This window comes from Carcharodon carcharias, chromosome 7, assembly GCF_017639515.1.
Source record: "Carcharodon carcharias isolate sCarCar2 chromosome 7, sCarCar2.pri, whole genome shotgun sequence".
NCBI lineage: Eukaryota > Metazoa > Chordata > Chondrichthyes > Lamniformes > Lamnidae > Carcharodon > Carcharodon carcharias.
Window position 1 is genome coordinate 19,626,113 of NC_054473.1, and position 23,234 is coordinate 19,649,346.

The following is a 23,234-nucleotide window of genomic DNA, read 5'->3' on the forward strand; positions in this document are numbered from 1 at the left end:
CACAGTATTTGCGGCACTGATACGTTCTTTCCCTCTTGCGATCGTCCGCCAATCCCACTGGCGAACCACAGCTCCCGCCAGACCTCGGGAAGGAGCTGGGGGTGGGGCTGGTGGGGGGGGTGGTTGGGGGCGGTGGCAGTTGGGTTCTGGAGCGCGGTGATTGGCTGGTGATGTGGCGCGTGCCGAGTTCAAACTGCACTGAAGGGGGAGGAACGGTTGGAGTCGTGAGTCTGTGAGGAGTTGGAGCGTTCGTCCGTCCGTCCGTCTGCGTGGGGTTTGTGTGTGTGTGTGGGGGGACTGCAGCTGCATCCTAAACAGGTAAAAAAGAGAGATCGGAGTTTAAACAAGATAGAGGAATTCATACCTCAAACCCGGAGGGAGGGGCGGGATATAAAATTGTGCGTTTTTTTTTGTTGGGAGGGGGGTGGGGTGGAGTGGGAAGAAATCCTCGACCGTAGCAATTCTCGACGATCTCGGACCTCGCAGCTCCCGTCGCTCTGAGCCGAGGGGAGGGCGGACCGGGGCCTTTTATACCGCACGGCGGGGTCGCCAAGGGAACCCGCTGCCATGGGAGCAGAGTCCGGGCAGCAAATCCCTTTTTTTTAAAAAAACATCCGGCCCAGACCATTGTCCGCGGTCACTGCAGAATTAAACGCAAGGCGTCCGCTCTTCTCCCCCCTCCCCCCGCCCTAGTTTATCTCTTAAATTAACAAATTGCAATCTGTAAGGATGCATTGCAAGGATGTGTTCTTTGCCAAAAGCAATCGATGAATCAACGGGTTGGTTGGTTGGTTGGTTGGTTGGGTGGGGGGGGTTTGGGGGAGAAACAACCTGCCGACTAGAGGTTGACAGGAGGGGAATCGCGGGTCGCCGGATGGAAAACTGTAATTGGAAAGGTGTCGGATTAAACTGCATTGCGGATCATCGGAGACACCGAGTCAGGAACAAAACTTAATACACAAGCCGACAGTAAATCAGCCGTATTTTTTTTTCTCTCTGTCTCAACAAGGATTTGCCCACATGCTCAGCAAACAAATACCCAATCAGATCACTGATAAAATGTAACCTTATTTGCTGCCCTACTTTTGCTCGCCTGTCTGCGTATCATTTTGGAACTGCGTGATTTTGTTTATTCGGTTGTCCTCCACAATCGGGGCATTCATTAAAAATTGCCTTCAGCTAAATTGAACAAACCTGTTTACAATGTAGCGAAGATTATAATTTTTGCTTTCCTTGAAAGAGATGATGGCATCAACAATCTCTTTAAACACCTTTGCTGACCCCGACTTCCAACTCCTGTGAAGAGCTTGTCACGAAGATTGACAGCATTAGTTCAGTTGCTTCCACTTCCCTCTTTCCCCTTAAGACAAACCTGCTGCCTCCTGATAACCTTCTCCCCCAACAGCAACAGTCTGACATAGTCACACTTGTTGCATCATACCTTGCAGCCAATGTCCCAGACTTCTCCTTGGTCATCCCTGGTTACGTCCTGTCCCACCGGCAGGACGCACACAGCAGAGAGGGCACAGTGGTTTAGAGTCCGGATGTAGTGGCCCTTGGAGTCCTCAACGTTGACTCTGGACACTTTGAAGTCTCATGGCATCAGATCAAGCATGAGCAAGGAAACCTCTGCTGATTACCACCTGTTACCTTGCACCAGCTGATGAATCATACTCTTCCATGGTGAACACCGCTTGGAAAAAGCGCTGAGGGTAACACGGACACAGAACATTCTGTATATGTCTGACTTCAATGCCCATCACCTAGATCAGGTCGGTAGGGCCACTACTGATTGACCTAGCCGAATACTGAAGGATGTATCTATCTGACTGGGCCTATGGTTGATGGTGAGAGAACTAACACAAGGGAGAGACTCACTAGGCCTCCCCCTTATAATCTACCTGTTGCTGATGCATCTGTCCATGACAGTATTGATAGGGATGACCACCAGTTTTTTGTGGAATCATAGCATGGTTACAGCACAGGAGGCCATTTCATCTGTCGTGTCTGTGCTGGGTCTTTGAAGTAGCCAATCACCTAGTGCCGTTCCCCTGCTGCCTTCTCCCCATAGCCCTGCACCACCTTCCTTTTCAGTTAAATATTCCCATCCTCAATAATGGGCAACCCATCATATCAGCGCAAAAGATAAGGCTGAAGCATTTGCAGTAGTCTTCAGCCAAAAGTGCCAATTGGAGGATCCATCTCGGCCTCCTCCAGAGGTCCCCAGCATCACAGTCTTCAGGCAATTCAGTTCACTCCATGTGACATCAAGACACGGCTGAAGGCGTTGGATACTGCAAAGGCTATGGTCCCTGACAATATTCTGGCAATAGTACTGAAGACTTGTGCTCCAGACTTGCCATGCTCCTAGCCAAGCTGTTCCAGAACAGCTACAACACTGGCATCTACCTGGCAATGTGGAAAATTGCATGGGTATGTGCTGTGGACAAAAAGCAGGACAAGTCAAACCTGGCTCTTCATTGCCTCATTAGCAATCATCAGTAAAGTGATGTAAGCTGTCATCAACAGTGCTATCAAGACTCACTTGCTTAGCAATAACCTGCTCACTGATGCTCAGTTGAGTTCTGCCAGGGCCACTCAGCTCCTGACCTCATTACAGCCTTGGTTCAAAGATGGACAAAAGAGCTGAACTCCTGAGGTGAGATGAGAGTGATTGCCCTTAACATCAAGGCAGCACTTGACTGAGTGTGGCATCAAGGAGCCCTCGCAAAATTGGAGTCAATGGGAATCAGAAAACTCTCCACTTGTTGGAGTCATACCTAGCACAAAGGAAGATGGTTATGGTTGTTGCAGGCCAATCATCTTAGTTCCAGGACATCACTGCAGGAGTTCCCCAGGGTAATGTCCTAGGCCAACCATCTTCAGCTACTTCATCAATGATCTTCCTTCCAACATAAGGTCTGATATGGGGATGTTTGCTGATGATTGCACAATGTTCAGCACCATTCGTAACAACTCTGATACTGAAGCAGTCTATGTCCAAATGCACCGAGATCTGGACAATACCCAGGCTTGAGCTGACAAGTGACAAGTTCATGCCACACAAGTGCCAGGCAATGACCATCTTGAACAGGAGAGAATCTAACCATAACATTCAATGGCATTACCGTCGCTAAATACCCCACTATCAACATCTGGGGGGATTGCCATTGGCTAAAAATTGAACTGTGGCTACAAGAGCAGGTCAGAGGCTAGGAATTCTGCAGTGTCTAACTCCCCAAAGCCTGTCCACCATCTACGAGGCACAAGTCAGGAGTGTGATGAAATACTCTACACTTGCCTGGATGTCCAACAACGCTCAAGAATTGATTGGCATTCCATCCACAAACATTCACTCTCTCCACCACCAACGCATGGTGGCAGTGTGTACTATCTCCAAGGTATACTGCAGGAACTCACCAAGGCTCTTTAGGCAGTGCCTTCCAAACCCTCCACTGCCACTATCTAGACGGACAGGGGCAGCAGACACATGGGAACACCACCACCTGAAAGTTCCCCACCAAACCACTCACCATCCTCACTTGGAAATATATCGCCTTTCCTTCACTGTCGCTGGGTCAAAATCCTGGAACTCCCTCAACAGCACATGGACTGCAGTGGTTCAAGAAGGCAGCTCACCACCATCTTCTCAAGGGCAATTAGGGATGGGCAATAAATGATAGCCTAGCCAACAATGCCCACATCCCAGCAGTGAAGAAAAAAAATCCAATTCGCTCTTTGAACCTGTCTCCAACACACTCTCAGGCAGTGCATTCAGGTCCTAGCCACTCACTGTGTGAAAAAGGTCTTCCTCATGTTGCCATTGCTTCTTTTGCCAGTTACCTTTAAATCTGTGCCCTCAGCTTCTCGATCCTTCCATCTGCTCTGTCCAGACCCTTCATGATTTTGAATACCTCTATCAAATCTCCTCTCCACCTTCTCCAAGCAAAATGGTTTCAACTTGTCCAATCAACCTACAAAACTGAAGTTTCTCGTGCCTGGAGCCATTCTCGTGAATCTTTTCTGCACTCTCTACAATGCCTTCGCATCCTAAAGTGCAGTGCCCAGAACTGGACACAGTACCTCAGTTGAGGTCGAACCAATGTCTGCACAGGTTTAATCTCCCTTGCTTTTGTACCCTCTGCTCCTGTTAATGAAACCTAGGATGCCGTATGTTCTATTAATCGCTCTCTCAACCAGCCCTGCCACATTCAATGATTTATGCACATATGCACCCAGGTCTCTCTGCTCCTGCACCCCCCTTTAGAATTGTACCTTTTACTTTTATGTTGTCTGAGTTCTTCCTACCAAAGTGAATCACTTCACACTTCCCTGCATTCAATTTCACCTGCCACTTATCCATCCATCCATTCCACCAACCTGTCCATTCCTTTTGAAGTTCTACAGCATCCTCTTCGCGGTTCACAATACTTCCAAGTTTTGCATTATCTGAAAATTTTGAAATTGTGCCCTGTACACCAAGGTCTAGGTCAGTAATATATATCAGGCAGAGCAGATGTCCTAACACAGACCCGAGGGGAACTCCACTATAAACCTGCCTCAAGTCTGATAAACCGACACTTACCACTACACTTACTTTCCTGCCACTCAGCCAATTTTGTATCCATGTTGCTATTGTCCCTTTTATTCTACAAGCTATAACTTAGCTCACAAGTCTTTGAGCCGCACTTTATAAAATGCTTTTTGGAAGTCTGGTAAACTACATCAACAACATTATCCTCATCAACCCTCTCTGTTACCTCAACAAAACATTTAAAACAAGTTAGCTAAACACAATTTGCCCTTAATAAAACTATGCAGTTCTGCCACACCCAGTTGTGAATGATGGTGGACAATTAAACAACTAACCTGAGGTGGAGACTCCATACCACCCCATCAATTTACACTTAATCATCAACAAAGCGATGGAAGGTGTAGATGATAGTATACTTATTCAGCAATAACCTGCTTACCGATACTCAGGTTGGGGTCTGTTGGGACCACTAGGCCCCAGACCTTAGAGCCTTGGTCCAAATATTAACCAACAATTGAATTCAGGGCCTGAAGTGAGTAACTGCTTTTGGTATCAAGGCAACATTTAACAGAGTGTAGCCTCAAAGAACTCTGGCAAAATTGGTCAACGGGAATCTGGGGAAAATCTCTGCACTGGTTGGAGTCCTACCATAGCACAAAGGAAAATGGTTGTGGTTGATGGAGGTCAATCATCTCAGTTTCGGGACAGGAGCTCCTCAGGGTAGTGTCCTAGGCCCAACCATCTTCAGCTGCTTCATCAATGACCCTCCCTCCATTATAAGGTCAGAATAGGGATGCTTGCTAATTACTGAACAGTATTCATTATCATTTGCAACCCCTCAATTACTGAGGCAGTCCACGCCCGCATGTCGCAACACTGGACAACATTCAGACTTGGGAGCTAATAAGTGCAAGTAGCACTTGTACAATACCAGTGCTAAGCAATGTCCATCTCAAACGAGAGAGAATCTCACCATCTGCCCATGGCATTCAATGGCATTACCATTGCTGAATCTCCTGTCATCAACATCCTGGGGGTTACCATTAACCAGAAATGGAACTGGATCAATGAGGCCAAAAGAGCAGATCAGGGACTGGGAATCCAAGGCAAGTTACTCACGTCTTGACTCCCCAAAACCTGTCCACCATCTACACGGTACAAGTCAGGAGTGTGATGGAATACTCTCCACTTGTCTTCTTCCACCACTGATGTGCAGTGTGTACCATTTACAAGTTGCACTGCAGCAGCTCATTTTGACAGCACCTTCCAAACCCACGACCTCTACCACTTAGATGGATAAAGACAGCAGATGTGTATAACATCACCACTTGGAGGTTCCCCTTCAAGCTACACACCATCCTGACTTGAAACTTTATCGCCGTTCCTTCACTGTCCCTGGTTAAAATCCTGGAACTCCCTCCCTGACAACTGTGGGTAAACTTACACCACATGGACTGCAGCGGTTCAAGAAGGAGGCTCACCACCACCTTCTCAAGGCCAGTTAGGGATGGGTAATTTAATGCTGGGCTTGCCAGGGGTGTTCACAATCCAAGAGTGAACGTATGAATTTTGGCAGGTCTGTTTGCAAAACCCTTAAGATAAACATTAGAGGGTCAGATTTACTGGCGTCTGCAATGTACAATGTAAATTTAACATGCAGTGGCTCGAGCTTTTTTTACAGAATTAAAAAAAAAATCAAGTAATCTGGGGGTGGCCTGGAATTATCAATTATAATCTCTTTTTTAAAGGCTTTTGTTCTCTCGTGCTACTGAGGCATCTGTGCTCGAAAAATTCACGCCTAGCTTCAGCATTGTTCTGGCAGAGATTCACATTTTACATAGAATTCGATCTCTGTTGTCCTGTAAACTTAGCAGTTTATAATTTCTTGTAAATTTGTAGTAGGTCTTGGATAATTCAGACCTTACCTACCACCCGACCCCTTTGTGTTTTAGATTGTACAGAATGTATTCACAATTTGTCTGTTATGTTTCATATTGCTTTAAGTCACATTGACTGCGGTATAATTGTGGTGGGTTCAAAGTTGGCTCTCTAATCTTAACTTAAAATTCCGAATCCACTTTCACATTTTTAGAATAAAGAAAGAGCTATAGGTCCACTTCTTAATGGTGAAGATTGCATGCTTTGGAGCATGGTTTAGCCATGATTTATGCTTGTTTAAAATCATACACATATGTAATATTTTTGCCAGTATAAATTATTGTTGCCTTAAACTGTTTAATACAGATTCTATGCTCCGTATAACTACAGCCAGGGAACCTTTTCTGTGTTATGAAATGGTCCACTGTGCCAATGGAGTTGTAAATTAAATAGAATGGTATAACTGCCTTTGGAGGTACTTAGGACCATCTAAATAAGTGAATTTGCCTGTATGGCAGACAAATATAATTCTACCTGCTCTTTTTGGCTGATGGTCTGCAAATGTAATGCTCTCTATGTAAGAAATAATTAGTATTTCGTCTCTGACCTGTACAGATCTTTCTCAGTTTTGTTATAATAAAAGGGCAATCTCACCAATTACCAATTATAAAAGTCACCAAGAGCTGTGATTAATGTTTTAATTTCATCTCCTTGTTAATTTTTCAATGGTTTGTTTAGTGTAGATGACATCATTGAGGTTTCTGGTTTGGAGTTTGTTGGGTGTAATTGTGAAGTGCGTTAAATTAACATCAATGGGTCATTAGCTATGAGTGCTTCCAAATGCTCCTTTTATGTATGAAATAAAATAGAAGATGCTGAATATACATTGAGTCAGCATCTAGAAAGGGAAGCATCAGGCTTTGGGGGTAAAGGGAGTGGGAAAACAGAAAGTACACCGTGCAGCAATGGGGGAAGACCAGAAATTACATCTATTCCGGAGAGGGAATTCATGTGTTAAATGGTTTGCACACTGCTCAGTACTTCAGTTATGTGAATTATAAGATCATCCAGAACATTTCACAGACATATTGAAAAGACAACAGAATATGGAACTAGAGGCAAATGCTGAGATAGAACATGCAAGCACAAATATGAATGAAGAGAAAAATCTAATGTACACTAAATAAGTTAAACAGACTATGCCACTGAAACACGGTAGATCTGCCAACCAGAGTTAAAGAACAGGTCTGCACTTTGGGTCAGACCCTGGCTATGATACAGAGTGTCATGCTTCAGCTAACCAAAGCTCTGGTTACAACACACCTGGAGTATTATGAGCAGTTCTGTGCACCACACTTTAGGATGGATGTATTGGCCTGAAGGGAGTGCAGTGTAGGTTTACTGGAATGACACTTGGACTCCAAGGGTTAAAGTACGAGGAGAGATTAAACAAGCTAGGGTTGTATTCCATGAAATTTAGATAACTAAAGGTTATTTTGGTCAAAGTTTAAGATGTTACATTAGTTTCTTCCAATCTACCCCATTTCTGTTAGTTGGGGCATTGAGGACTGTAGTGGTGGGGGAGGGGGATCATTGTCTAAAAATTAGGGCTAGACCTTTCAGGCATGAAGTTAGGAAATACTTTTACATGCGAAAGATGGTAGAAATTTGGAACTCTGTTCTGCAAATGACAATTGATGTTCGATCAATTATTAATTGTCATTCTGACATTTGATAGATTTTGTTGGCCAAAGATATTAAGGGATGTGCAGGAAAGGCAGGTTGCAGATTAGCCATGATCTCATTAAAGGTGGAAAATGCTCAAAGGGTTAAATGACCTAAACCTGCTCCTATGTCCCCATGCAACTCAGATGTCCACCCACCTCCAGTCTGTGGAAGACAGATTTTTTGATGTTTAGGTCAGATACTTCTTTTAAGGGCACAGTGCAAGGAGTAAATTGGTTCTCCTTTTTTGGGTGGAAAATGATTGTTTAGCAGGGTACAAGAATAGTAGTCGGGAAAAATTCTTTAAAGTAAACGATTGCAGTGTCACATTAAAGCTCCAGCAAGGATGTGGTCCTGCACATACATGTATTTTCTGTCAGTTATCAAAATTAGTTTCCTGTTCATGAAAGATAGTCATCAAGCTTGGATAATGTATTTACCCATAGAGGGGGTTGCATGGGATATTTAATCTTTCCAAGTGGTGCTATTTTATTAAAGGAGGTAATTCCTAATTACATCAAAATAATTTCGTTATAGCTGAAGGTTAATCCTTTTAGGCATTTAACTAATGGCTGAACTTTGCAGCGGTAGATCGATATGGAACTGTTGCTTCTTCTTCTCATGAAAATACAATCACCTATAGAAAATCAAGTTAGTCTCTAAGGCTGTCCTAAATCTTAGATGGACTGGGTTTTATGGCTAGGTCTAATTCTTGGATGTATACAGGAGGTTATTAGCAATGGAGTTTTTCAAACAGAAAAGGTTCCATGGATTACAGGGCTCAAAATTAAAATTCAGAAACTAATGGTGTAAAGTTGCTAATCTGCCAGTTTAACAAAGTAAACTGTGTCTCCCCTGTAATGTAAATTTATGTTTTATGGTGGCATTGTGTATTAATTCTTTTTTGCATCTTGCTTTTAAGTATAATCATGAATTATAATTAGTTTAAAGCAAATAATTTAGGATTTAGAACAGCTGGAAATGATGTAAATATGTGAGTAAAATTCATTTCCTGTAGGTAAAAATCAATGGAGCAGTAATTTCTTCAGAAAGACAGAAAATGGGCTGCCTTGGAGTTTTTGCAAATGGTTGCTGTGACAACACTGTGACCTAGGCCCTGTATTATGTAAATACAAGCGCAAAAGTGCTGGGTTTTTTTTAAACTGCATACACAAGAAGCTCTGTGTTTAGTAGCATAGTATGATATTGACATTTAAATGCATTCGGTGAGTTATTCTCCATGGTCCAGGAGATTGCTGTTGATTTGGAATTTATGGTGTATGTTGTGTACTGAAAGTATAGGTTTGCTGAAAGTAAAGCGGTTTGAGATTGAATAATACGTGTCTGCATTTATATATTTGTCTTTAGGAACTGTAGCAGTGAGACAGCACTTGTACCCACTTTGGATCTTGCAAGAAGAATTCCAGAAGCCTGCAGTTCAACATTCTCTTTTTTTAATTGCATAGAATTTGAACTCAACAATCTGGACAAACCAACATATTTTAGAAGGGCCATGAGCATCAATTATATTGCTGACATTATTATGACAGAACAATTAATTGATATAGCTTTAGTTTGGATAGTGTGTGTGACAGAGATGAAACCTGAGAATCATTTATTTTTAGGCCTGTGGCTGCTCAGCTGTAGTCAGTGCACGTCAATGCTTTGTACTATTCAACTGAGTCAGGCAGCGACAGCATCAAGAAGATTCTCAAACAACTAAGCACTTTTGATCAGCTTTGGTACTGCTTGTTCCAAAGATTACTGAAGCACATACATGTATTGAACAGGATTTATTCTTCCAACTATAGTCCTGTATTGCACTGCCATTGTGTGTCTGCAGAAATATGACTTTTTAAATTTTTGCTTTCTTTCAACACTGGCATGCTGGATGGTTGATGTGTTGAGACTTATTACCCTTGAATCACTATCTACGTAGAGAAAACTACTGACATTAAAAAAATAAATAAATTAGCCTTATTGAAATGATGCCATGCATAATTGATGTTACTCTTGATTGCACAGCAGCCCATTTAATCACTCACATTGAATAATATGCTATTTTATATAAAAAATATTTTTAATGGCTTAATTAGGTTGCATCACTAATATTTGGCTGTGAGCTGCCATATTTTGTACATGTGCTTTAAACTGGATATTCCTTGATCTGGATTTATACGTGATAGGAAGAAGTATATCAGTACAGTATCAAATTTTCTGTTGACTGCATGTAGGAAATCAAATATGTTTCTGCCTGTCTGGCCAAAAAGAAATTACTAGTCTGGCTTTTACAATCACTAGATCACATTCTCATACTATAATTCTAGTACTTAATAATTTGCTTCCTGTTTAGGAAGTGAAAATATTCTTAGTTCTTTTAAATTATATCTGTGATATAAAAGCTTCTTTTTAATCAAAAGGTACTGATGACTTGACCTTGGGTCATATTTATTGCCTTCAGTCGAATTGACTGTGTTGGGAATCCTAAAAGTTCCTCTTGAGGTTTCTGATGTAACTCCCATAAGCCTAAAAGGTGCGTGCAAAACATTCCTGATTTCACCTGAGTGGATCATTTTCGATACCCTATATTATTTTTCTCGCAGATCCTTTTCTGCAATCTGCACTCACCGTGCTAGCCCTCCAAATATTTAGCATTTCCTTTCTGCTTCTTTGCATAAGGTATTCGTTGATCTTGGGTGATGTAGATAAATGGAGGGTATTTACTAGATGACAAAGCAATGTGCTTGTCTTGGAGTTGACCTTTGCTGGCCATGTTATGTTTGCATACGTAGATGTCACATGAAACTAACTAGCACACATTCTTCAGGTTTGGCCAACTGTTTTTACAACATTTCATGGCTGTGAAAGCTAACATGCAGGTGCAGCAAGAAATTAGGAAGGCTAATGGTATGTTGACCATTGTCACGAGGATTTGAGTACAGGAGTAGCAAAGTCTTGCTTCAGTTGCATAAACTTGGATAGACTGCATCCGGAGTACTATTTTGCTCCCCTTACCTTAGGAAGGATATTAATGCTATAGAGGGGGTGCAACGAAGGTTCACGAATTGTTCCTGGGATGGCAGGACTGTCCATTGAGGAGAGACTCCAGAAACTAGGCCTATATTCTCTAGAGCTTTTAAGAGTAAGAGATGATCTCATTGAAACCTACAAAATATTTCAAGGGATAGACATGCGAGATGCAGGTAAGATGTTTCCCCTGGTTGGAGAGCCTAGAACCAGGGGACACAATTTCAAAATATGGGGGAAGCCACTTAGGACCGAGATAAGATTTTTTTTTTATTCTGAGGGTTGTGAATCTGGAATTCTCTACCCAGAGGCTGTGGAAGCTCAGTCAATGAACATGTTTAAAGCAGAGATTGGCATTTAGAAATTTGTCAATGACATAAAGGGATATGGGGATAGTGTGGGGAAAAAGGCATAGGAGTTGTGGTCAGCCATGATCATATTGAATGGCAGAGCAAGTGTGATGAGCTGAATGGCCTACACTTTCTCCTATGTTACTGTGTGCAAAGATTAATATCAGGTATGGGATATTAGTGAGAGTTGTTCTCAAGTTAAGTTTTCCAGTTAAGAAAATTCAGTTCTGTCTATAAAAATTGTTTACCAGTTACAATAGTGGCTCCAAATATCAGTGTCCTGGCTAGCCAGTTGGGCAAACTAGTTTATGTATCTACACCCACAGTTACGTATATATGTTTGGCGTCATTCTGGGTTCAACATATTGAGTCTTGTTAAGTATTGGCCCAGTGGTAGCACCGTTGTTTTTGTCAGAAGGTCATGAGTTCAGCTTCAACTCCAGACACTGACACTTCAATTCAGTACTGAGAAAGAGCACTGCACTTTCAAGAGGTGCCATCTATCAGAAGAGATGTTAAACTGAGGCCTCCTCTGTCCCCTCAGGCAGATGCAAAAGATCTCATGAAACTACTTAAAGGAGAGTTGGGAGTTCTCCCAGAATCCTGGCCAGCATTATCCCTTAACTAAAACCACTTTTAAAAAAAAAAAAATTATTTGGTCATTTATCTCACTGCTGTTTGTGAGGCCTTAATATGTACAAATTCACCACTATGTTTTTATTTTGTCATGGGATGGGGCAACACTGGCAAGGTCAGTATTTATTGCCCTTGAGAAGGTGGTGGTGAGCTGCCATATTGAACCGCTGAAGTTCTTATAGTGTAGGTACACCCACAGTGCTGTTTAGGAGGAACTTCCAGAATTTTGACCCAGTGATTGTGAAAGAACAGTGATCTAGTTCCAAGTTAGGATGGCTTGTGGTCTGGTGGGGAACTTGCCTGTTACCCTAATTCTTCTAGGTGACAGTGGTTGCAGGTTTGGAAGATGCTGTCGAAGGAGTTTTAGGCTGCTGCAGTGCATCTTGTAGATGGAACACACTGCTGCCATTGTGCACTGGAGGTGGGGGTAATGACTGCTTAAAATGGAGAATGAGGCGCTGGTCAAGTGGGCTGCTTTGTCCTGAATGATATTGAGCTTGTGTGTTGTTGGAGCTGCACTCACCTGGGCAAGTGGAGAGTATTTCATCACACTCCTGACTTGTGCATTGTAGATGGTGGGCAGCTGTAGGGAGTTGGGAGGTGAGTTACTCACCACAGAATTCCCAGCCTCTAATCTGCTCTTGTAGCCACTGTATTTATGTGCTGGTCCAGTAAAGTTTCTGGTCAATGGTAATCCTCAGGGTGTTGATGGTGAGGGATTTGAGTGGTACTGCCCTTGAATGTCATGGAGATGGTTTGCCTGGCAGATGCCATGTATGTTTGCCTACATTACAACAGTGATTGAACTTTGAAAGTACTGCTTAGCTTTGAAGAGCTTTGGCATGTTTATTAAATTTATTAAAACTTATTTTTAAGGAGCTGATAATTACAGATTAAGTCTGGTCATAGTCATGGCTCTATATATTTACCCCAAATAATAGAGGAACTTAAGTTCTTAAAATAGATTGGAGAGGTGCTCGTGGAAGCATCAGCAAAAAATATGAATATCGGATTCAGATTGCAAGAGGCTAATACTGTTTTATTCATGGGTGATGGTCTCATGTGGTTAGATATTAGGCAATAACCCTTGGGATAAAATGCTCAGACTGCTTATGGGGAGGGAGTCATCTGATCTTCTGAATAAAATAAATTATTTTGCAATTACATTTGTCATACTATAATCAATTATCAAGCACCATGTTTTGTGAGAAACAGACTATAAAATTTTCAAATAAAGAGTGCTAAAAATCTCAGCAGGTCTGGCAGCATCTGTGGAGAGAGAATCATAGTTATTGGGTGGAATTGTCCCAGATTTGCACTATGTGTAGTAGCGGTGGCGGGTTTTCACGTAGTGTCATCCCAATCTCGCCACATTGTGCATTTCTGGGAAACATGCCGTTTTGATGGCAGGCTGGCTGTCATTCACCTGCTATTCCATCATCTCACTGCTTCATCAGACTGGGTGCCATATTTAAAGCCCAGCCGTGCGCACACATCTCAGTGCTTCCAGGCCATGACTACTGCAGGGGAGATGTCCACGAAAGGCAAAAAGACTGCAGCCCCCAAGCTTTAATGATGGGTCACTGGAACGTCTTTTGGATGCCATGAGGCCTGCTGCAATGTCCTCTATCCCCGCTCTAGCCCCAGGATGGGCAGTGGAGTTACCAAACAAGCTTGGGAGGCAGGGGTCAGCGCCAATGCCCTGCAAAAGAGGACAGCCACCCAGTGCCAGTCTCATCCATTCTGCCAAGTTAACTCATTCACTCTTCTCATCACTCTCAACTCTCACGCTGTCAAACTCATCACACACCCAAAGGGATCTCACATCTCAAGGGACAACGCCACTAAGTTTCACACACACTTCACATCTCCGTCAGACTCATATCCTCTCGAGTTCACGTCCTCATTCCTGTCCATGACGCTACTCACCACAAAAACATTCCATGTGCCCTGCTCACACTCTCTCTCCATCTGTTTTCATTCAGGAGTAGCCTGCTCACAACAGCAAGAGGAGGTCCCAGATTGCAGGTGGAGTGGGCCACATTGGGCCCCTCACTCACTTTGACAAGTGTGCCATCGCGCTGACTGGTGAGGATGTGCCTGCGGTGACGGTGAGCTCAGTGGCGAACACCCACCTGAGGATCTTGCACCACCAACATCTCTCCCTCAATGCAACTGTGCATGCTCTCGCTACTGCTTTTGACTCTGCTGCCATGCACTACTTATCTCTACTTTGGTCCCTTGGCAGACCTCCCTGTGAACAATACCATCAGCCAATCCGTCCCTCGGCTCCATCCATATCCTCATCTGCAGTGAAGAGGTGAAAATGAGCAGCCCAGAAGACCTGTCACCACAGAGGGAGCAGTGGCCCACAAGTGATTCTGGAGGGAAAAGTGTATGTGGTAGGGCCTTTCGGAGCCTCGTGCAAGCACTCTCAAGCACACTAATCCTTTTACGTTTCACTCATCTTAATGTCTGGAGCATTTTCAATACTGCCTGCTGGGGTTTGCTTTCAGTTGTCCATCTGAGCTGACCTGCATCTCCATCCACCCAATGATTATACCCCCATGCAGCATCTGATCTTGCCCACCATGACTATCGTTTCACTTTTGATTTGGACAGCATGGTCTTGATTCGGTTCTTTTGTGCGCTCCCCTGTCCTTTCTCCTCTCCCAGTCACCCATTTCCCCTCTCTCATCACAGTTGACACCAACAACCCCCGCCCGCCCCTGGTATCACCCTCCACCTCCCCTCCGTTACTTACCAGTCACAACCCTTTTTCCTTCTGGGATGTCCAGACGAACATGCACATTCTCTTCCTTCCTGAATATCCCATCCCATCCCCATCCACATTCACCTCCCTGACCACCTCCTACCCACCCCCAGGGTCTGTGCCTGCCTCAGAGTCCCCACCAAGCACCCTTATCATCCCTTCTACCACTACCATCTAACCCTCACCCTCCCACCCTACCCTGCCTCCCTCTGTCCTCGGTCATTCTCACCCTTTCTCCATACCATGCCCACCCTCCGTTTGCTCCCCAGGAACCAGACATGGATCTACCTGACTGCTCCCATGTACGTTCACATGCACATCAACCCCTTCTCTGCCTGCTGCCGCTGCAGAAGCTGCATCGGGACTAAATCCCAATTATGCAGTCCACTGCCATTGGGTTTCCCAGCCTCTGCAGGGGAATTGCCCACAGCAATTTCTTCTGCAATGTGGGTGTCTTGCCTTTGGAGCTGCTGGTCTGTCAGAGGCTGGCAGCTCGCCCGTACTGTCCCCTCCACCAGGCACAGTCTGCCTGTGCTTCAGTAGACTCAAGGCTGAGTATTGTCGCTGGAGCTTTGGATCTCGGGTAAATGGGGTAGGTTTGTTGGGGTCAGCCAGGGAGGCCCTGGTGAAGTGGGGAGGGAAGGTCGCTGTAAAGGACGAGGTGTCTTCCTGCAGGTCCGTTGCCTTCAGCCAGCAGATTCCTCTACTGGGCACAGGGACAGGATGCCTGAGAAGCCGGAACCACCACCTCCCCCCCCGCCCCCCAGGCTGCAGGCATGCCTGCCAGGGTCTACTTGGCAGTGTGCTCAAATGACATGAGTGGCTTCAGTATCTTTCTGAAACTATCTTTAACCACCGAAGCCATACAGGGTCCGTCCCTGGCACTTTAGAGCATGCACAACATCCATGGCCGTCACCATCTTGCGCTTGGCGTGTTCAGTGTAGGTGACAGAATCCCTGATAACATTTTCCAAGAATTCAGGACTCCACAAACCTCTTCGTATATGAGAACGGAAATGCGCTTGACGTCCCCACAGCGGGCCAAGCTCCGGATGGCCAGCTTTGTGATACCCTAGATATTATTGCGAAGGACTTTATGGTGCCGTTTGGCTCCGCCTTTGCCCAGCCCCTTCTCACCTTTCCCTCTACCCGACATGATTTACACTCACTGACAAACAAGCCAGAGTGGCTTCAGTTGGCATGATGTAACTCTTTCAAGTACAAACACGTTCCATCTGTTTCAGATGAAGTTACATTGTTTCATAGTTTGCCATTGTGAGATTTGAACTCTTGATACTCTTTTTGAGTAAACCTGTTTTCATCTGTTTCAGATGAAGTTACATTGTTTCATAGTTTGCCATTGTGAGATTTGAACTCTTGATCTTGGGGTTACAAACCCAGTACCATAACCACTTGGCCATTTAGGCCTAAACATGTTTCCATCTGTTTCAGATGAAGTTACATTATTTCATAGTTTGCCATTGTGAGATTTGAATTCTTGATCTTGGGGTTACAAACCCAGTACCATAACCACTTGGCTATTCAGGCCAAGCCAAAACATAACTCTTTCGAGTACAAACCCATTTCCATCTGTTTCAGACGAAGTTACATTGTTTCATAGTTTGCCATTGTAAGATTTGAACTCTTGATCTTGGGGTTATAAACCCAGTACCATAACCACTTGGCTATTTAGGCCAAGCCAGAGTGGCTTTAGGGATGAAGCTGTAAAGTGTCCAATTAAGGGTCTTAATTGGTCTCTGGGCAGGAGGTTTTTTAAAATCCTTCCTGCCCAAGACTTAGACTTAATTGCAGGGAGTTGGGAAGGCGACAAGCTCTCCACCTTACATCTTACCACTCGAATATACAGCTGCCTCCCAGATCCCCTGTGCGGTGGGGGCGGGGGGGCATTAAATGTGTGTATTTGGCCTTGGTCCCATACAGTAAATAAATTGTTATAAAGCAGCTAATGTCAGGAATTGAACTAGTTATGCTGAGCAGCAAAGCTGCAAATTTTAGAATTTAAACCAATTTTTTAACCTTGTTTTCAAAGTCGCTATGTTATTGCTGAGATGTGACTTTTCAGGCTTGGTCATGAAATCCCTGTGAACAACTGAATGGAGTTGCTGCTGAACAGAAACAAGAAGACCTTGAATTTCGGTGCAAATGGGCAGAAAATCACATGCTCAATGTTCCAAATCTATCTATGCAACAAATATTGCTCAAATCTGACATAAATTAGATCAAGGACATGGTCCAAGAGATTTGTGTTCTGTACCTAAAAACAGCATTCTATTACTCTACTACAAACAAGTTAAGGTATTGAAGTATGATAAAAACACTGGAATGACAGCATTTGGTCATACAACAGATAATGTTCAAAATAAAACATCTGATCCTTGGGATAACTAACTTGGACATACACCATACATTACCATTTGAAATTTGTGTGGTTGCAGCCTACTGACCATCACACGTACTTGTTTTCATCCCGCTTCCATTGTTCAACTCTTATCTTAAAACTGTCTAGGCTATCTGCTTCGCAATGTGGCCATGAAAACAAGTCAAGGGACACAACTTCTACAGATTCAGCAACAGCCAAGCAATGGTGTTAACTACGTTGCACCTTGACATACTAAAGCTTGAAACATTCTGGGAAGTCGCCACTTTTAACCATTTCAGTGTTTAAAGCTACAGAACAAGTCTAAAAGCAATCCATGAATAGAATTCTAGAATGGTTATAGCACAGAAGGACGCCATTCAGCCTGTTGTGTCCATGTCGGCTCTCTAAGAGAGCAACTTGCCTAGTTCCACACCTGAGCTGAATTTTACATTGTGTGTTTCCCGTGGGGATGGGTGCCTATCCCACTCACCCTCATAACGAGTTGCAGGGGGCTGGAGGGGGGACATAGGTGGGCAGGCTGCTGATTTTGGCAAATTTAAATGAACAATCAAAGGTCCATTAGGCTTGTTAACTGAACGCACTGCCCACACCAATATACCTTTGGCTTGGGCAGCAAGTGGGAAGCCCTTTTTTTTTAAATGGCAGAAAGGAAGAGGGCCCTTCAGGGGCTGCTCTTTGCTGATCACAGAGTGGCCCACCCTCAGGCAGAACCCCCACCCCTAACCCCAGTCCTTTCCTTCCTACTTGCTACCTTAAAGGCACCCACACCTTCCTGGCCCAAGACCCTGGACTTACCTGCGCCAGGGATCCTAGGCCTTGGGCTCCTCTCTTTAGTAGCAGTCCTGGCAGCTGCCGCTGACACCTTGCTGGGACTGATGGAGCTGCTGGCCAGCAGCTCTAGAGGGAAGGACTTCCCCACTCCAACTTCATTAGTCTGCCCTTGAATACGTGTTGGCTCCACGTTGCTGTGGTGATTATTCTGCCCACTGTCTTTGCCCCCATAACCCTGAGAATTTTTCTCCACAGCTCATTATTTATTTTCCCTTTCAAAAGCCAAAATTGAACCTGCCTCACTACACTCCCAGGCAATGCATTCCATACCCTAACCACTTGCTGCCTAAAAATGTTTTTCCTCATGTTGCCGTCACTTCTTTCCATTCAAGAGGCAACGAGAAGCTTTAATCTGATGCTAATGAACCAAATTCTATTTCTACTTATACATTTATGCACCTCTAGGCTAGCTTGCATCGATATCCGCTGTGTTTCAAAGCCTTTTAAAAGGTGAAAACTTCATGGTGGTTTTTCATAACCTGATATATGCATTTTATGTTGTGGATATTGGTTCCAGTTTAAAATTACAGTGGAACTTTCCTCCCCCATTTCCCTTCTCCTTATTAGCCCTGTGTCCATAAAAACTTTTTATAAAGCTTCATTACCAAAAATGAAAGGCCAGCTCACCTTGTTGTTACCTTGCAGCATCCCAAAATGGCGACTGTTTCAGAGTTGGAAGAGGTGATCCAGCAGCTTCGGCAGCAGCTCCAGGAGTCAGAAAGTGAGAGGATGAAGGCAGCTCAGTATGGGCTAGAGCTGCTGAAAAATGAGGCTGAGCTGGACAGCAAATTGACAGAAACGACAAATGAATTTGCTACTGTCAGAGAGGTAATGTGTGTAGAGATTATTTAATGCTGTGAATTAAATGAGGAAGTGATTTTTAAAATGTGCTGTTGCATTGTAACTTCAGGCTTATTTCCTGCAAGAAAATATTTTCTCTTGATTGCATATCCACAACCTGTTCTCAGGCCATTGCTACTTGAATCAAGTCACTGGAAGATGAGAGCATCTTGGTGTTATTTTTGTCACCTATTTCCCCTGCCTTTCCTCTCCCATCTTGTATTGTATATCATGAGAGTTCCAGAATGTTCTTCTAACTGATTAAATTTAAGCTTAAAGGGGAAAATCATCAGAATTGTAATTGCAGGATACCTTTGCAGAACCTTACATTAGTCAATTTATTTTGCCAAACTTTTTCCAACCTACCCCTTCCTACAACTTTGCCATAAAGTTTGTTATTATTTTCATCATCTCGTGCAAGCCCTTAATTAAAAAATCTACCAATTAATTGCTTGCAGAGTGAGCCAATTTATAAGTTTGTGTTTCTATAGAAAAATCACAAATTTTCTCATTTTAATTTTCTTTGTGATCATTAAATAGCGCTTGGAGCAGGAAAAATATTCATTGCAACGAGAGGTGGAACTCAAGACCCGTTTGATGGACAGTATGAATTCGGATATTGAGAGCATCAAACAGCAACAAAAAACCCAGCTGAGTCAACAACTGGAACAACTAGAAAGAGTTCATGGTCGTGAAATCAATGAACTGAAGAGCAAGGTATGATATAATTGGAATTAATGAGATGTAATTAAGTTTAACTCTGTAGAGTGTTCAAGTACTTTTCATAGCACTTGAAAATAAAAATTACACTTTAGGTGTCCAGCACAATTTCTTGATGCCCCCATAGCCCTGAGAATTTTTCTCTGCAGATAATTATTCATTTTTCCTTTCAAAAGCCAAAATTGAATCTGCCTCACTATACTTTCAGGCATTGCATTCCACACCCTAACCTCTTGCTGTCATAAGGAAATAATCGAGCAATCTGCTAATTAATTTTCACGAGCTCTTCCAGCTCTTGTTGATGAGTCCTATGCAGTTGGGGAGGCGATGGCGTAGTGGTATTGTTGCTGGACTAATAATCCAGAAACCCAGCGTAATGCTCTGGGTTCGAATCCCGCCACGGCAGATAGTGGAATTTGAATTCAATAAAAATCTGAAATTAAAAGTCTATTGATGACCATGAAACCACTGTCGATTGTTGTTTAAAAATCCATCTGGTTCACTCATTCCCTTTAGGGAAGGAAATCTGTTGCCCTTACCTGGTCTGGCCTACATGTGACTCCAAACCCACAGCAATGTGGTTGACTTTGAAATGCCCTCTGAAATGGCCTAGTAAGCCACTCAGTTGTAACAAATCACTATGAAATCACAGAAAAGAAATCAAACTGGACGGACCACGTGGCAACAACCTAGGCACCAGAAGCAACAACGGCAATCTCAGTCCTCACTATTATCTGGGGCCTAGTGCCAAAACTGAGAGAGCTATCTCAGACTAGTCAAGTAACAGCCTCATGGAATCATATCTTACAGATAATGTACCAGATACCACCATCACCCAGCAGAGGTGGCGGCACAGTGGGATGATTGACCCCAGACCCCCTGAAGTCTCTTGGCATCAGGTCAAGCATGGGGAAAGATTACCACATACTGCCCTCCCTCAGCTGATGAATCAGTGCTCCTTCATGTTGAACACCGCTTGGAGGAAGCACTGAGGGTGGCAAGGGTGCAGAATGTACTCTGGGTGGGGAACTTCAACTTCCATCACCAAGAGTGGCTCGGTAGCACCACCACTGAGCGAGCAGGCTGAGTCTTATATAACATAGCTGCTAGACTGGGTTTGCGGCAGGTGGAGAGGGAACCAACAAGAGGGAAAAACACACTTGACCTCATCCTCACCAACTTGCCTACTGCAGATGCATCTGCCCATGACAGTATCGGGAGGAGTGACCACCACACAGTCATTGTGGAGACGAAGTCCTGCCTTCTCGTTGAGGATACCCTCCATCGTGTTGTGTGGCACTACCACCGTGCTAAATGGGATAGATTTCGAACAGATCTAGCAACTCAAGGCCGGGCATCCATGAGGTGCACTGGGTCATCAGCAGCAGCAGAGTTGTACTTGAACACAATCATGGCATTGCATATCCCCCACTCTATCATTACCAAGCCAAGGGGATCAACCCTGGTTCAATGAAGAGTGCAGGAGGGCATACCAGGAGCAGCGCCAGGCATACCTAAAAACAATGTGTCAACCTGGTGAAGCTATCACACAGGACTACTTGCATGCCAAACAGCATAAGCAGCAAGTGATAGAGCTACTTAACCCCTCAACCAACGATCAGATCTAAGCTCTGCAGTCCTGCCACATCCATTCATGAATGGCGGTGGACAATTAAACAACTCACTGGAGGAGGAGGTTCCACAAAATATCCTGATCCTCAATGATGGAGGAGCTCAGCACATCAGTGCAAAAGATAAGGCTGAAGCATTTGCTACAATCTTCAACCAGAACTGCAGAGTGGATGATCCATCTCGGCCTCCTCCAGAAGACCCCAGCATCACAGGTGCAAGTGTTCAGCCAATTCAATTCACTCCACATATCAAGAAACGGCTGAAGGCACTGGATACCGCAAAGGCTATGGGCCCTGACAGTATTCTGTCAATAGTACTGCAGACTTGTGCTCCAGAACTTGCTACACCCCTAGCCAAGCTGTTCCAGTTACAATACTGGCATCTACCCAGCTTTCTGGAAAATTGCCCAGATGTGTCCTGTCCACAAAAAGCAGGACAAATCCAACCTGGCAATTACCGCCTCATCAGTCTATTCTTGATCATTAATAAAGTAATGGAAGGGGTCATCAACAATGCTATCAAGCGGCACTTGCTTAGTAATCACCTGCTCCCTGACGCCCAGTTTGGGTCCTGCCAGGGCCATTCAGCTCCTGACCTCATTACAGCATTGATTCAAACATGGACAAAAGAGCTGAACTCCCGAGGCGAGGTGAGAGTGACTGCCCTTCACATCAAGGCCGCATTTGACCGAGTGTCTCATCAAACCTGGAGTTAGTGGGAATCGGGGGGAACTCTCCGCTGGTTGGAGTCATACCTAGCACAAAGGAAGATGGCTGCAGTTGTTGAAGGTCAGTCATCTCAGCTCCAGGATATCATCACTGCAGGAGTTCCTCAGGGTTGTGTCCTCAGCCTAACCATCTTCAGCTGCTTCATCAATGACCTTCCTTCCTTCATATGGTCAGAAGTGGGGATGTTTGCTGATAATTACACAATGTTCAGCACCATTCATGACGCCTCATACTGAAGCAGTCCATATCCAAATGTAGCAAGACCTGGATAATATCCAGGCTTGGCTGACAAGTGGCAAGTAACATTCGCGCCGCACAAGTGTCAAGCAATGACTACCTCCAACAAGAAAGAATCCAACCATTGCCCCCTGAAGTTGAATGGTATTACCATCACTGAATCCCTCACTATCAACATCCTGGGGATTACCATTGACCAAAAACTGAACTGGACTAGCCATATAAATATTGTGGTTACAAGAGCAGGTCAGCGGCTAGCAATCCTGCAACGAGTAACCCGCCTCCTGACTCCCCAAAGCCTGTCCATCATCTATAAGGCACAAGTTAGGAGTGTGTTGGAATATTCCCCACTTGCCTGGATGAGTGCAGCCCCCACAACATTCAAGAAGCTTGACACAATCCAGGACAAAGCAGCCCGCTTGTTTGGCAACACATCCACAAACATTCACTCCCTCCACCACCGATGCACAGTAACAGCAGTGTGTAACTCTTTCGAGTACAAACCCATTTCCATCTGTTTCAGATGAAGTTACATTGTTGCATAGTTTTGCCATTGTGAGATTTGAACTCTTGATCTTGGGGTTACAAACCCAGTACCATTACCACTTGGCTATTCAGGCCAAGCACAGCAGTGTGTACCATCTACAAGTTACGCTGCAGGAATTCGCCAAGGCTCCTAAGGCAACACCTTGCAAACCCATGACCATTACCATTTAGAAGGACAAGGGCAACAGGTATATGGGAACACCATCACCTGGAAGTTCCCCTCCAAGTCACAAACCATCCTGACTTGGAAATATATCACCGTTCCTTCGCTGTCGCTGGGTCAAAATCCTGGATCTCCCTTCCTAAAGCACTATGGGTGCACCTACAGCACATGGACTGCAGCGGTTCAAGAAGGTGGCTCACCACCACCTTCTCA

At 44.3% G+C, this 23,234-nt stretch overlaps 1 protein-coding gene across 2 annotated transcripts in view; it reads left to right on the plus strand.

The window, feature by feature from the left end:
* Positions 1 to 203: 203 nt before the first annotated feature.
* Positions 204 to 23,234, plus strand: part of spdl1 (spindle apparatus coiled-coil protein 1) — a 46,373-nt gene continuing 23,342 nt past the window's right edge. For both annotated transcript variants that reach the window (XM_041191761.1, XM_041191762.1), the window contains exons 1-3: positions 204 to 318; positions 18,801 to 18,983; positions 19,536 to 19,712. In XM_041191761.1, coding sequence (XP_041047695.1) covers positions 18,810 to 18,983; positions 19,536 to 19,712 — 351 coding nt within the window. In that variant the 5' untranslated portion in view covers positions 204 to 318; positions 18,801 to 18,809. The remainder of the gene's footprint in view (positions 319 to 18,800; positions 18,984 to 19,535; positions 19,713 to 23,234) is intronic.